Source organism: Strigops habroptila, chromosome 2, assembly GCF_004027225.2.
Source record: "Strigops habroptila isolate Jane chromosome 2, bStrHab1.2.pri, whole genome shotgun sequence".
Lineage (NCBI taxonomy): Eukaryota > Metazoa > Chordata > Aves > Psittaciformes > Psittacidae > Strigops > Strigops habroptila.
In genome coordinates, this window is record NC_044278.2 from 11,290,042 (window position 1) to 11,303,755 (window position 13,714).

Consider the following 13,714-nt stretch of genomic DNA (forward strand, 5'->3'; position numbering starts at 1 on the left):
GCCCAGAGCTTTTTACTTTGCCAGCTTTTCTGACTGGGTTTGTGGGCATTGGACAAGTTGCCAGTTTAAATACCTGGCGTATCTGAGATGTGTGCACAGGTCTGACATAGATGGTATGAGATCTGCAGGAGACCCATACCCTTTTGGAACAGGCATTGGAGACCAGGTCACATACTCCGGTATATCTAACACCTCACTCAGCGTTTACATACACTGAGTGACATGTCATCCAGATGGCATATTGCTGTTGTGTTGTCTGTAGGAGTAGATAGTGAAGAACGAGACTTCCTCAGGAAGCATTTCTCCTTGAAACACAATTCTTTGTCTGTGGAGTCTTAGAACAGTTTGGCTGGTCACCTTGAAAGGGCGTTGAAATAGTCAGTTAAAGGCCAATTGAGAAATGGGAAGAGCACTTGATACCTGCAAAACAAAAGTTGCTAATTTACATCCAAAAAAGGAATGAAGCATGTTCTTTGGTAGATGTATTATAATTCAGTTGAGGATGAAATAGCTCTATGCTTCCTCCTTCTTACTTGTCCACATACAGTGGAAATAAGGCTTTGACATTAAAGATAGCTTCTGCTTGGGATACACCATTTTTGTTCAGTGACACTTCATCAGTTTCTGTTTCAAACCAGCAAAGAGTTCCTAAAGTTCCTAAACTGGCATGAAAGCTTACAAGAAGGTTTCACTTTGCTCTTGTTTCATAGAAATATTCAGTGTCACTGCTCTGTATGCTAGTTGGTATCTTTGAAGAACTATGGGATCTTCTGCGATTCTGTTATGTGGTGTCTATACCTGCCTTTTCTCTTCAAAATAATCAGCACATTTTCTGACCTTACTCAACCTTTTTGCTAAAGATCATTTGAGATTTCCAAAGTATCATAAATATTTGCTAGCATATGTTTCCAAGCAACATAACACTTCTGTGCAAGACAGTCCTTACGTACCTGGAGTGCTTCAAGCTGTTGCCTGCAATTAGCTTCCGGATCCTGCTGAGTTACCAGAAACAGGCACAAACCCTTTTTCTCAATTAAGCAGTAGTATTACTAGTTTTTACCTTTGTATGAAATAACTGGCTCCCAATGAGTTTAGTAACAATTTACTGATTTTTCCTTTTATTAAAATTACGGTAATTCTAATTTCGGGGATATATTTAAGAGTCACACTTTCACCACAGCAGAATTACAAATACACAACAGACACTGTGCTTGACCATCTCTCTGTTAGGAGTTGTCTACCTGTGTTTACTTGTTTCTTATCTATTCTGACATCTTATAGACCACAGACCCACTTTGTAGGGTTGTTCCATAGTTGCTGTCTGGAATATACTTCTGTTATGTGTTAAACAGTTGGTTATGGTGGGTCCTTTACAGCAAATTTTCATGCAAGGGGGAAATTAAATATCTGATGTTTAAGATATTTATCTTAAGATATTTCTTATGCAAAAGTAGCAGTTTTGCTCCTGGTGATCCCAGTTACCCTTCCCTATGGATATCATGTCCCATAGTTCATGTAGAATTCGGGAATTGTGCTGTTCAAAGAGCAGGCAGCAGGAGGCTGCATGTGAAATCCAATGATGCTACTGACTAAGAGGATCCAAAGGCATGGGCACGTGTACCTGCAGTGGTACGTGTGTATAGAACATTTCAACTCTGGTTTAGGATAAGTGGCCCCTCCATCAGGAAGCCAAATGAATTCAGATATTATCAAAACTATTCTTTTGCTCAAAGTTAATCTCAATGACATTTGTTTACTGTTTCATAGTAAACATGTTACACAAGTTACTGGAAAAGAGTCATCCTTTCTGAGAAATGATTCTGAGTCAGACATTGGCAGTAGTGACATCAGAATACATATTAATAGAACATGTATTTTTGACTTTGAATGACTGTTTCATTGCCCTAAAATATTTTCCATGCAAATAATCACTTTTTTATTTATAACATATATTAATCTTCAAGTTATGCCAGTACTGGCAGCTCTAGGTTCCAGCCTAGTTTTGCCTTTTTCTTTTCAACACCTTTGTTTTTACAGCTTGTACATTTTTCTTGAGATACAAGCAGGGTCACCTTGTCCCCAACAATTTCTCCATGTAAGTTTTGCAGAACAGGCTGCACCTGTATTGCAGAAACTGGGATGGACTTGTGTGTCTTGAAGCTGTACACAAACTATATACATCTCCACTCTGTGCATATCGTCTTAGACATACAACATAATGCTACAATAAGTACTTTAAAACTGTCATGAGGTCAAGAACTGGTTGTGCTGCCTGCATGTTCACAACCAAAAACTGTAATGTGTACAGAGCTTTTGAATACAATTGAATCATCTTGAATTTATAAGTGCAAACCATTATGAAGACACAACTGCATCTGATGCATTCTTTAAAAGCCCCTTTTATTTTTTCACAAATGAAGAATTTTACTTGAAAAAATTATGGTAAGACTCCAAACCAAAGGGCTGAGTAGCAACTGCGTAGGAGACTTCTAGGCTTCATTGTACCTCAGGAGCAGTTGTTCACAATGAACTATTTTAGCAGTCATTTTGGACGCCATTGGCCGATGACACAGTACAACTACAGATACCAGGTGCAAACTCTGGATTAGTTCGTCATTCAGTGCTGTCTTCAATTTAACTGTTAAGAGTGAATATTCCTCATTTACACAAGGCTACAGTGCTCTGATTCTTTAATCTGTATTTGGATGACAATTTCCAAACACCTTTCTTGTCACACTGAAATAGAATTATACCTCAGTTGCTGAACAAACAGATGAAGTGTGTTCTAAAAGACAATCTCAATCAAGACATTATATCAAACAGGGGAAGTTCAGGTTAGATATAAGGAAGAAGTTCTTCCCTGGGAGGGTGGTGAGACACTGGAACAGGTTGCCCAAAGAAGTGGTAGATGCTCCATTGCTGGCAATGGTCAAGACCAGGTTGGACAGAGACTTGGGCGACATGGTCTAGTGTGAGGTGTCCCTGCCCATGGCAGGGGGTTGGAACTGGGGGATCTTAAGGTCCTTTCCAACCCTAACTATTCTATGATTCTGTGATTCTAAAAGCAACTAAGAAAATAAGTTATCCTGGTGGTAAAACAGAGGGGAGCAGAATGAGTCTGAACCTTTCTTAAACTGAATGTCTGTATGTTTTCTGACTTCCTGGATTTGCTTTGGGAGCAGCCATTCTTTGGAAGACAAGTTTCTAATACCTCTTTGTGAAAGGATAACCAAAACCCCAAACAGTAAGATATCTTAAGCAAATACCAAGCAGGCAAAAGTACCAGCTCCCAAGTGAAAACAGAAACCCCCTCAAACACAAGCCTTCTCTCAAAGACTATAGAGTAATATTTGTGTAAGAAACTGAGAAGCCAAGTGAGTTGCTTGACCTAAAATCATATGAGTGAAAATTGTATTATATTCTATTATCACCTATTATATAAATAGAGGAATGTTGTGCTTTTCAGGAACTATCTCGAGCTGGTGGTCAACTCAATTGAAGATTGGGTGAAAGAAGAAGAAGTCAAATACCAAGAAGACAAGATGGCTAAGAAAACAAAGTCTCTTAAAGCCATGGCAGAAGAACCTTCTGAATTGACAGTCAAAAAACCTTTCCCTCTGAAAACCGAAAGTGAGTATCCTTTTGTTTTATCCTAGAAAATTTGTTTTTCTTGTTGACTGCTGAGCCCCAAAGTTGTTCAGAGCAGAACTGCATGTATTTTTTGATAGGGTAACCTTGTTTTGTCATCTGTATAGACATAAATATATTTTGAAATGAGTCAAGTACACTAATTTAAATATTCTGCATCATCCTCTGTTCTGAAAACTGAGACCTTTAATGTCAATTTACATTTATGATAGCTGGGTTTATTGAGCGGACTTACTTTAAGAATTGCATACAAATATGAATTTCTATTTAGATGACTGAAGAGATAAGCAGTAGTTAAAGCTGGCAACATGGTTCAGGAAAATTCCTTTTTAAAAGGGCACGATAAAAACTTAGGTCAGGAGCTGTGGGCTAGAAGCTAAAACTGGAAACTGGAATTGACTAGACTGCAAACTCCTTCTGACAGAAGAGAACATCTGTCCAAATTGTCTACTTGCATATTTCAGTGGTATTAACAATGATTTGTTGATATTTAGCCTTTGTTTTTTTCACCTTCTTTGAGAATGCTTTTTGAAACCTTCTAGTACTAGCAATTAACATTTACAAAAATGGGAATATTAGTCCTCAACCCAGCTAACACATCTGGTTATAGTTTGGAAATAGAAAGTACAGTTGTGAGTTCTAAATCATAGTTTGTATCTATCAATTTGTCACAGGAGCTAGAATGAATCTTGCCCATCTGGTGCCTCATGGCAGATATGATTCACAAAGAAGTTCACTTGCTGAAAGAAGTAAACCTCTGGGTGGGACCTGCAGATGGGCAAGAGTGTCTTTAAGTGATTTCAATAACACTAACTCTCCTGTAACCCACACTGCAATTTCTACTTTGTAATACAAAGTAATTTAACTACAAGTTTCTGATCGAATACTTCATCTTTTCTAGCAGGTAAATATTGGGTATCCAAGCGTGGTAGAAAACCACACACCGAGAGAGATATCCTTTTCATGAGTCATAGATGCTATAAAGCCCTAATAGTAAACAGGGGATATGGTGTTTCTTTAGTGAAGGTTTGAAGGTTCAGACAGCATTTTTTCACTTTTTTGTCCGACTTGAGTATTGAGCTTGTTCGGGGTGAGCTGGTTGAAGCCCTGGATCTGAATTCTGAAACAATGATAGTAGAACAAATAATTAATACAGCTTACTGGTTATTCCACATTGCTCATCTACTAAAAAACCCCAAACTTGTTGCAGGAGCAAAGCCTTCAACAGCAAGAAGCGGAGAGTCAGTCTTTAAATATGTTGATATATTGTTTAGCAAATTTGTCCCCAGTTATGACTATCTAGTAATACTAGTTGTGAGAGAAGTTTCTTCTAACCTGAACAGTCTTTATTTCAGTTAAAAAAAAAAATTAATATTTTCTTATTCTACTTTTATACTTTTACTATTTTCAAGTATATATATTATTTACTTGCACTTCTTTTTTATTTTTATTTTTCCATTTTAAAAAATGATTCAATTTTCATATTTTTGTAACCTCATTTATTCCCCTTTCATTACTCAAAGGCAACACATCAGTACTTGAGGGAATGATGGGGACCATTCCAGAATTTCAGTCGAACAATGAAAGAAGTCCATTTATCAGAGAAGGCTCTCTAAAGGTGAGGCAAAAATAATTGTTTCTGAAATGGACTAAATAACACTACTTTCTTAGGAAGGTAAGCCTTCATTCTTGCATAGGCTTGACTCAGTCCTCCTAGTTTTTCTGCTCTTGGCTATATTTTGTATACTTGTTTTCTTTAGTTTATTCCTTATTGATTCAGTTATGTTATTTTCTGAAGGGAAGACTATTTGGAGTTAGACTACAGTTTCAGAAGGCAATTCATAATTGCAGCACTGGAAAATGAGAGTTATGAATAATATCCTACTTCTTGTTGAAGTTTTCTGGTTGTAAAGCTATGGAAACATAGATCCAGATTCATAGAAGTTTTTACATACCCGATTTCTACTTTTGCTTTCTAGAGCTCTTTGAAATTAAGGAATGTAAGTATGACCTCAGAGTTCCCTTCTGGCAGAGAATCCCATTTTATAGATGCAGTCCGTGGCCATGGGCTACAGATTAATTGACTTACTTAGGTCCACACAGTCAGTTTCTGGCTGAGGTGGGAGTTAACCACGCATTTTTTAATTCAGCATTGGCACTATCCATTAATCTGCAAAAATCTAGATTAATTAATATTGTACTCCCTTATTCTGTACTTTTTTTGACTTTCCAAAGACATAACATGTCTTATCTTTCTTACAGTAAGTAATGCTCTGCGCTTAAAGTACTGATATTGGAATGTAGATGTGAAATGATGTTAACCAGTTCCTGGGTACTCAGATTGAACTGTAACGGTGCAAGTTACACTAATACCTAAGATGTAACTGTGAATGCTTACCATTTCTTCCACAGAAATGGTTGTGCTATGGTATGCTTAGAATAAAAAGTGTTGCAAATCATAGAATCATAGAATCGTAAGGGTTGGAAAGGACCTTAAGATCATCTAGTTCCAACCCCCCTGCCATGGGCAGGGACACCTTGCCCTAAACCACGTGGCTCAAGGCTCTGTCCAACCTGGCCTTGAACACCGCCAGGGATGGAGCATCCACAACCTCCCTGGGCAACCCATTCCAGTGCTTCACCACCCTCACTGTAAAGAACTTCTTCCTTATATCTAATCTAAACTTCCTCTGTTTAAGTTTGAACCCATTACCCCTTGTCCTACCACTACAGTCCCTAAGGAAGAGTCCCTCCCCAGCATCCTTGTAGACCCCCTTCAGACACTGGAAGGCTGCTATGAGGTCTCCACGCAGCCTTCTCTTCTCCAGGCTGAACAGCCCCAACTTTCTCAGCCTGTCTTCATATGGGAGGTGCTCCAGCCCTCTTATCATCCTCGTGGCCTTCCTCTGGACTCGCTCCAACAGCTCCATGTCCTTTTTATGTTGAGGACACCAGAACTGTATGCAGTACTCCAAGTGGGGTCTCACAAGAGCAGAGTAGAGGGGCAGGATCACCTCCTTCGACCTGCTGGTCACGCTTCTTTTGATGCAGCCTAGGATGCGGTTGGCTTTCTGGGCTGCAAGCGCACACTGCCGGCTCATGTTAAGCTTCTCGTCAACCAACACCCCCAAGTCCTTTTCTGCAGGGCTGCTCTGAATCTCTTCTCTGCCCAGCCTGTAGCAGTGCCTGGGGTTGCCCCGACCCAGGTGTAGGACCTTGCACTTGGCTTGGTTAAACTTCATAAGGTTGGCATTGGCCCACCTCACAAGCATGTCAAGGTCCCTCTGGATGGCATCCCTTCCCTCCAGCGTATCAACTGAACCACACAGCTTGGTGTCATCGGCAAACTTGCTGAGGGCGCACTCAATCCCACTGTCCATGTCACCGACAAAGATGTTGAACAGGACCGGTCCCAACACCGATCCCTGAGGGACACCACTCGTTACAGATTTCCAACTGGACATCGAGCCATTTACCACAACTCTTTGCGTGCGGCCATCGAGCCAGTTTTTTATCCACCGAGTGGTCCATCTATCAAATTGATGTATCTCCAATTTAGAGACAAGGATGTCATGTGGGACAGTGTCGAATGCTTTGCACAAGTCCAGGTAGATGACGTCAACTGCTCTGCCGCTGTCCATCAGTTCCGTGGCTCCATCATAGAAGGCCACCAAATTGGTGAGGCAGGATTTCCCCTTAGTGAAGCCATGTTGGCTGTCACCAACCACCTCGTTGTTTTTCATGTGCCTTAGCATGTTTTCCAGGAGAAACTGTTCCAAGATTTTGCCAGGCACAGAGGTGAGACTGACTGGTCTGTAGTTCCCCGGGTCTTCCACCTTCCCCTTCTTGAAAATGGGGGTTATATTACCCTTCTTCCAGTCATCGGGAACTTCACCTGACTGCCAGGATTTTTTGAATATGATGGACAGTGGCCTATGTACTCTGGAAAATCTCAGATATTCCTGGTACAAGTTGGTCATTCTGGTGTTGATACCTCATTCCTCTTTACGTAAAAGAATAAGATCATTTTGTCTCGGTTGCATTTTGGGAATAAACTAGTATCAGTGATGCATTCTGATTTTGTGATGAACATTGTGGAAAAGTGCACAACAAAGTAATTTTTTTGTGAGTCAATGTGTAAAATACAAATAATCATCTGATAGGTCTCCTGTGGTCAAGAATGACTGATCCCATAGATAAAATGAGTCAGTAATTTTATACAAAATCATAGAATAGTTAGGGTTGGAAAGGATCTTAAGGTTATCCAGTTCCAACCCCCTGTGAGGCAGGGACACCTCACACTAGACCATGTCACCCAAGGCTCTGTCCAACCTGGTCTTGAACATTACCAGGGATAGAGCATTTACCACTTCCTTCAGCAATCTGTTCAAGCGCCTTACCACCCTCCCAGGGCAGAATTTCTTCCTTATATCTAACCTGAACTTCCCCTATTTCAGTTTAAACCCATCACCCCTTGTCCTACCACTACAATCCCTGATGAAGAGTCCCTCTCCAGCATCCTTGTAGGCCCCAATATAATGCATAATATTGTAAATCTTTAGACACGTTTGGAAAACATGTCTTAGGGTGACTTTGATTCCGTTGAAGTTGCATACTTATACTCTTTTCAGCATGCACATATGAAATATCTTGTAATACAAGGAGAACCACAGTCTTTGGAATTCCTAATGTTTAATGTAGGCTTGGAAGCAGGAGCAGGACCAATTACGAGAGCAAGAACAACTTATGGATGAAAAGAAAAGAAGAAAAGAAACTCTTGGAGATAAGAAGAAAGGACAGGAGGTAATACATGAAGAAAGTAAAGGTTCCAACAAGAAGTTTTCGCAGGAGAAGTTTAAAGAAGAGTCAGCAAAAGCTGAGGAGGATCCCAGCATCCCAGAACCACATTCGGAGAAAGTTTATAAGGTAAGGAGTCACGTGCGCTATGTTAGGAAAGTGCTAACTATTTATATATATAGTCAAGATTACAGCAAAGCTATTATCCATTGGGAAACTGGAGTTCAGGGCAAATTAAGCCTACTAGGTCTAGTTTAACTCCATTGTCACAGCAGCTCTATTCCTAAAAGTTTTGGAAAGCAGTTTCAGATGTTTAAGATCATTACACAAGATTATTTAATTAACTGGCATGGGTTTTAGTGTATATGACGTGAACACAAGGATTAGTTGATCATGTTTATGTGCCCATGGAAAATATATTTATGGGATGAATTTTGCCTAAAAATGTGGCTTTCATGAGAGTGGGTGGGAAAGGGAAGCATAAAGACCTGTTCCAACTCCCATATTCTTCAGGGACTGCTAGGCATAGTTGAAATTTTGGCTGTTCATATTGGAAATCAAGGAGAAGCAGTTCACTGTTTCTTCCATTTCCTGTTACAAAATTCATTCTTGGAGTGCCCTAATACAAGATATTCCACCTGCTATACTTACAGAGGGAACTCTTCACCAGTTTTGTCCAGCTTTTAAGCAGTTTGCACTGCTTTATATTTGCAGAGTCTAAGCCTTGCATCCAATACTTACATATGTCAATATATTTTAGTCTAAACTTCCTTGAGTACAGACTTCAAACTCAGAGGTACACAATATTTCAGTCTGAACTTGAGTACACTCACCTAATTTTTGCCAATTTGTGGCTCTTTGGAAGGCACATCAATCTTAGGATCAGATTTACAGTGTCTGAACTCCAAAATCTAGAGGGTGGAAAGTTGAATCTTTAAATGCCCTTTATCTGATCCCATTGTACTTTGTCTCTTTGTACTGGGCCAGAATTTTTCTTTCCCTCCTATTATATGTTAACCACCAGTCTATTTGCTAATCTTCAGTTTCCATGATGGCACCATACCACTGAAGGACCAGATTGTGCTCTCATGTGGAACAAGTTACTTCAGCTAGTAACTGAGAAAGTATTTGAATATGAAAATAGCATGCTATGTATTTGCTAAAGTCATTATTACATTAGTTAAATATCTAACCAATAAAATGTTAACCAGAATAGTGGGATCTTGATGATCTGACCTTCATTTACCTCTTTCATGGTTTCTGCCTTTCTCATTTATGCATAATTGAAAACTTGCGTTTCCAGTTTCTTGGCTACAATATGGGGGAAGATGTCATTCAAGTATCAGGAACCACTCAATATCTTTTCCCGTCTGATGGAGGACAGATTCAAGTAGAGAAGATAGAGTTTGTAAAAGGTGACTTGTTAATTCTTTATGCTTTGCTTTGACTCAGTTACTGACTGATGGCATAGTTTCTTAATCCATAAATGCTTTTTCTTGTCTCAGTAGTAGAAATTCAGTAAAGACATTGCGAGGGTACCATTAATTCCATTGCAGCCTCTATCACTATTAATGTTTACATTTTCCTGTAGTATGTTAGCAACTAATAGATAAATAAAGTACCACAAAATTAGAAATGGAGAAAAATCAGTTTGTGTTTACCTGTTCAATGGCAACCAATGCATGATGTTTCAAGAATGTATGTTCCAATAATTTGTCCAGTCAAATGCAATGTATCTAAGCGAGAGGGTTATTCTGCTGTATCTCAGATCTAATTGTCAGGAAGCTTTTGAATTTTTAGGCTAAACTCAGTGTTAACCTTTATTTTGTCTTCTTGGTCTGCTGCTAGGCAGTTCAGCCCACTTCTGAGCAATTTTCTTTCTTTGTGTGCTTTAGAGTTGCAGGTGCAGGGCTGTTCTGAAGCCTGGTGGGAGCAATAACAGGATTCTGTTGCTTTGCAGGTCTAACTTTGGTAAAGGTGAGAGTGATAAAAGACAACCACAATTTCTTCATTCATATCACAGACCCCAAGAAAGACTTAAAAGAAATTGAAATGCAAGAAATTAATGAAGAACAGAAAATGAGATCAGGTTAGTGGACTAGCATTACTGATACAAAGAATTTAATAGTCTGACATATTTTGTAATTGGATGCAAACCTTATCAACTAATAGAAAATAAATTCCTACTAATGGCAGAGGATAAATAAGACCGGTGTGTAAACAGAAGTAAAACTCCAGTTGGCTGACTTAAGCACCATGTAGGGAGATCTTACCAAGATGTAGAAGCGCAGTACGGAGTGCAAACCAGCCTCTTTTCCAAAGCAAGGAAATCAATGAAAAGAGTCATCATTCCTTAAGAAAAGAATCTTCTTGTTTAGTGGAGGTCTCCTTCAGATCTTAATGTGGCCTGGGAAAGCCTAAGAAGATGCAAACTGAATCATGTCCATTGTTACCAGAATAAATGTCTGCCCTTCAAAGAGAAGATTTCCCTCTTTGAACGTGACCTCCTTTTGTGGGTCATATGAGCATAGCATTAGTGCCTCCTCAAGACCTTTGCTGTGGAAACACATCTTTCTGCAGTTCAGCAGCTTCTGCTGCTGGTTCACATGTTGCTAACGCTCCGAAAGCATTGAATCCAAATCTTTTCTGAAACCAGGTGAGTGTTTCCAAGAAGGAGGCAAGTGTGTAACAATTTGTATGTACGTTTGCCAAAAGCACTATGGAATTGCTTTCACTGAACTGAAGAGTGTTGGAAAAGTATAAGTTTCAGTAGGTATTTAATCTTCATCAGTGTTAGAAAGCATCCTGTTCTTGCTCCTTTCATTGGCTTCAACTGCCACCAGAGATTTAATTACAGGTTGTCTCAATAGATAATTTGCATCACTTCCACAGATGAGATGTTTCTTGTCTGCCTTTCTGAAAGTAGAGCTGTATCATTCTGGGGTCTGCCAAGTGGTACTTCTAGTCACCAGTGTGCTAGCATCTGAGGCAAGTTGTATTCCCTTGGCATGAGTGGGAGGCTTTCCTCCTGTGTAAACAGGAGTACCTCGTAGAAAGGCAGTAGGGCAGAGAAGAATCAATCCACTGTGGTACTTGTCAGTGGCTGAATGGTAGCATGGTAGGTTTTTAATGCAGTCAAAATGGCAGTACAGCATTCTGCAGGTGTAGTCACCAATGAACATTGCAATGACAGACAGTAAGTAGGAGCAGGCAAGGTCTAAGCACGTATGCCTTGTTGATGAAAGACCTTGGGAATGGCTAAGTGTTGGGTACCTTCCTTAACCTGCTTTTGTAGGCTTCTCTGCTGCTCCTCACAGTTTTAAGAAGCTGTTCCCTGTATTGGAAATCCCTAGCTGATTAGAATGCAATTTCTAGATGGAAAATCACAGCTGTATTACACAAAACTGTCTATTATATACTACTCTATATTATATATACATGTATATACACACATATATATACACACATAAAGCTTTCTCATCCTATATTAGTCTATTTTACAGGCTAGTCATCCGCATGGAGGTGCCCCTGTTCACACAAGTTCACACCAGTCATTGGTTTGCAGGTCAAGTGGTTCTTCTATGTGTTGCTATCTATAAAATTAATTCCAATTTTTCTTTAAAAGGAAAATTGGAAAATCAAAAGCAAGCTGTGAGCAAGTTTGGATCTTTTTCAGCCACCTTGGAAAATGGAATCCATCTGTCCCTAAGCTATTATGGACCTACAGGGAAGACAGCAGGTAAAGCAAGCAAATAAAAGTGGATATTTGAGAACTGTAGAGGGAAATCTTTTCTTTTTATTTGCTTAATTTTTTTTTTTCTTCACCCACTGCTTCCTTACCCCAATAATTTGTCACATGCAATTGTGCCTTTCTCAGCAGCTGTTACTACATGGTGGGGAATTTTCAGCAAGGCTCAAGATGAGGTGACATTGTCAAGAATATTCTGTGATTCAAATTTCAAAACAGAGAGAGGTCTCAATGATTTTTTGCTTCCTGTGAAAACAGGGCAGTGCAGGGAGAAACTTGCAAGTATTGTTACTAAGTAGCCCAGCAAAATCAGCCAATTCGTTTGAGCCAAAACAAATGTGAATTGCTGAGGTGTCGTCTTAGTTTTCCAAGAAATAATATTTTTGTAAAGTTACAAGGTGATTGTGGAACTTTCATTTGACATGAGGAATTGGAGTTTAGGTTACAGTCGTGCAGACATAAGGAGGGATTTCTTTCAGCCCTTCAATAAACACATTCACCAACTGGAAGCAATTGCTTCACAAAACCACAGTGAAAATAGCATCTGCTTTTACCAAGAGCTTTTTGTTTCCATTACATTTAAAAGATTACTGAAACCATCATAAGGATAAAAGTGAAACCTTCCACTGATCAGAAAAGAATCCCAGCATTTTTCAGCTCTTAAAATCTGAAAACATTTAATTGGCTGCATCTTTGTGTGGACCATTCAACTGTACACCCAGTTTTAATTCTTAAAATACATTTTACAAACTAATGACTAAAAAAGGACTTTTAAAACTTGGGCCAAGAGAGCATTTACAAGGTAATGGACTGTAAAAACTTGTGTTTTAGCTTAAAAGTGATACGTGTCTAATTAAACACGTCAGCTGGGATGTTCAGGCTTTTTCACATCTATCATGCACATCCTATTCTACATTAGAATAATCCTTGCCATATTGAGCATTAGTGCAGCACTGCTGACTGACATTCTTTGATTGCAGTTTTTCTACAATCACTTGCTTATGCTTAATTCCTCTTGTGGGTATTTGTATCATAGAATCGTAGAATAGTTAGGGTTGGAAAGGACCTTAAGTTTATGTAGTTCCAACCATAAGTGCTCAGAAAAATTCTGATCAGGAATACTCTGGCTTAGACTGTTCTCATATGCCATCCATCCCTAATGTAGAACAGTATGCCATGTAATCCACAGTTTCTCTCCACTGCGTGGTTACATTGGGTGCAAATTGCTTCTTTTCCCTGCATTACGAAAGTAAGTTTTTGGAACCTCTCTAATGCTCATTTTTTTTCCTTCTTTTCTCATTTTCTCTCTTACATCTTCCTTTTAGGGAAGCTAAGATGACGAAAGGCCTCAGACTGTTTGCAGCTTTATGCATCTTCTTGTATTTCTTGGTTAAATGTTAGTATTTGTTGAAGTTTGGAATGAGTATTTGTTTTCTCTAGCATGACTGATATCTAAATTCAGACCACCTTACAGCCAGGCTTGTAAGCTTGCTCTTCATTGCTTTGTAAAGTTGGCACTGC

At 39.2% G+C, this 13,714-nt stretch overlaps 1 protein-coding gene across 7 annotated transcripts in view; it reads left to right on the plus strand.

Annotated features, from left to right (window-relative positions):
- SPAG17 (sperm associated antigen 17) overlaps positions 1-13,714 on the plus strand; it is a 101,717-nt gene that overhangs the window by 52,578 nt on the left and 35,425 nt on the right. For all 7 annotated transcript variants that reach the window (XR_003989435.1, XM_030471962.1, XM_030471966.1 and 4 more), the window contains 6 exons: positions 3,467-3,630; positions 5,172-5,266; positions 8,350-8,574; positions 9,749-9,860; positions 10,406-10,534; positions 12,071-12,184. Coding sequence is in view for 6 of the 7 variants with exons in the window: in XM_030471962.1 (XP_030327822.1) it covers positions 3,467-3,630; positions 5,172-5,266; positions 8,350-8,574; positions 9,749-9,860; positions 10,406-10,534; positions 12,071-12,184 (839 nt within the window). In the remaining variant the exon portion in view is untranslated. The remainder of the gene's footprint in view (positions 1-3,466; positions 3,631-5,171; positions 5,267-8,349; positions 8,575-9,748; positions 9,861-10,405; positions 10,535-12,070; positions 12,185-13,714) is intronic.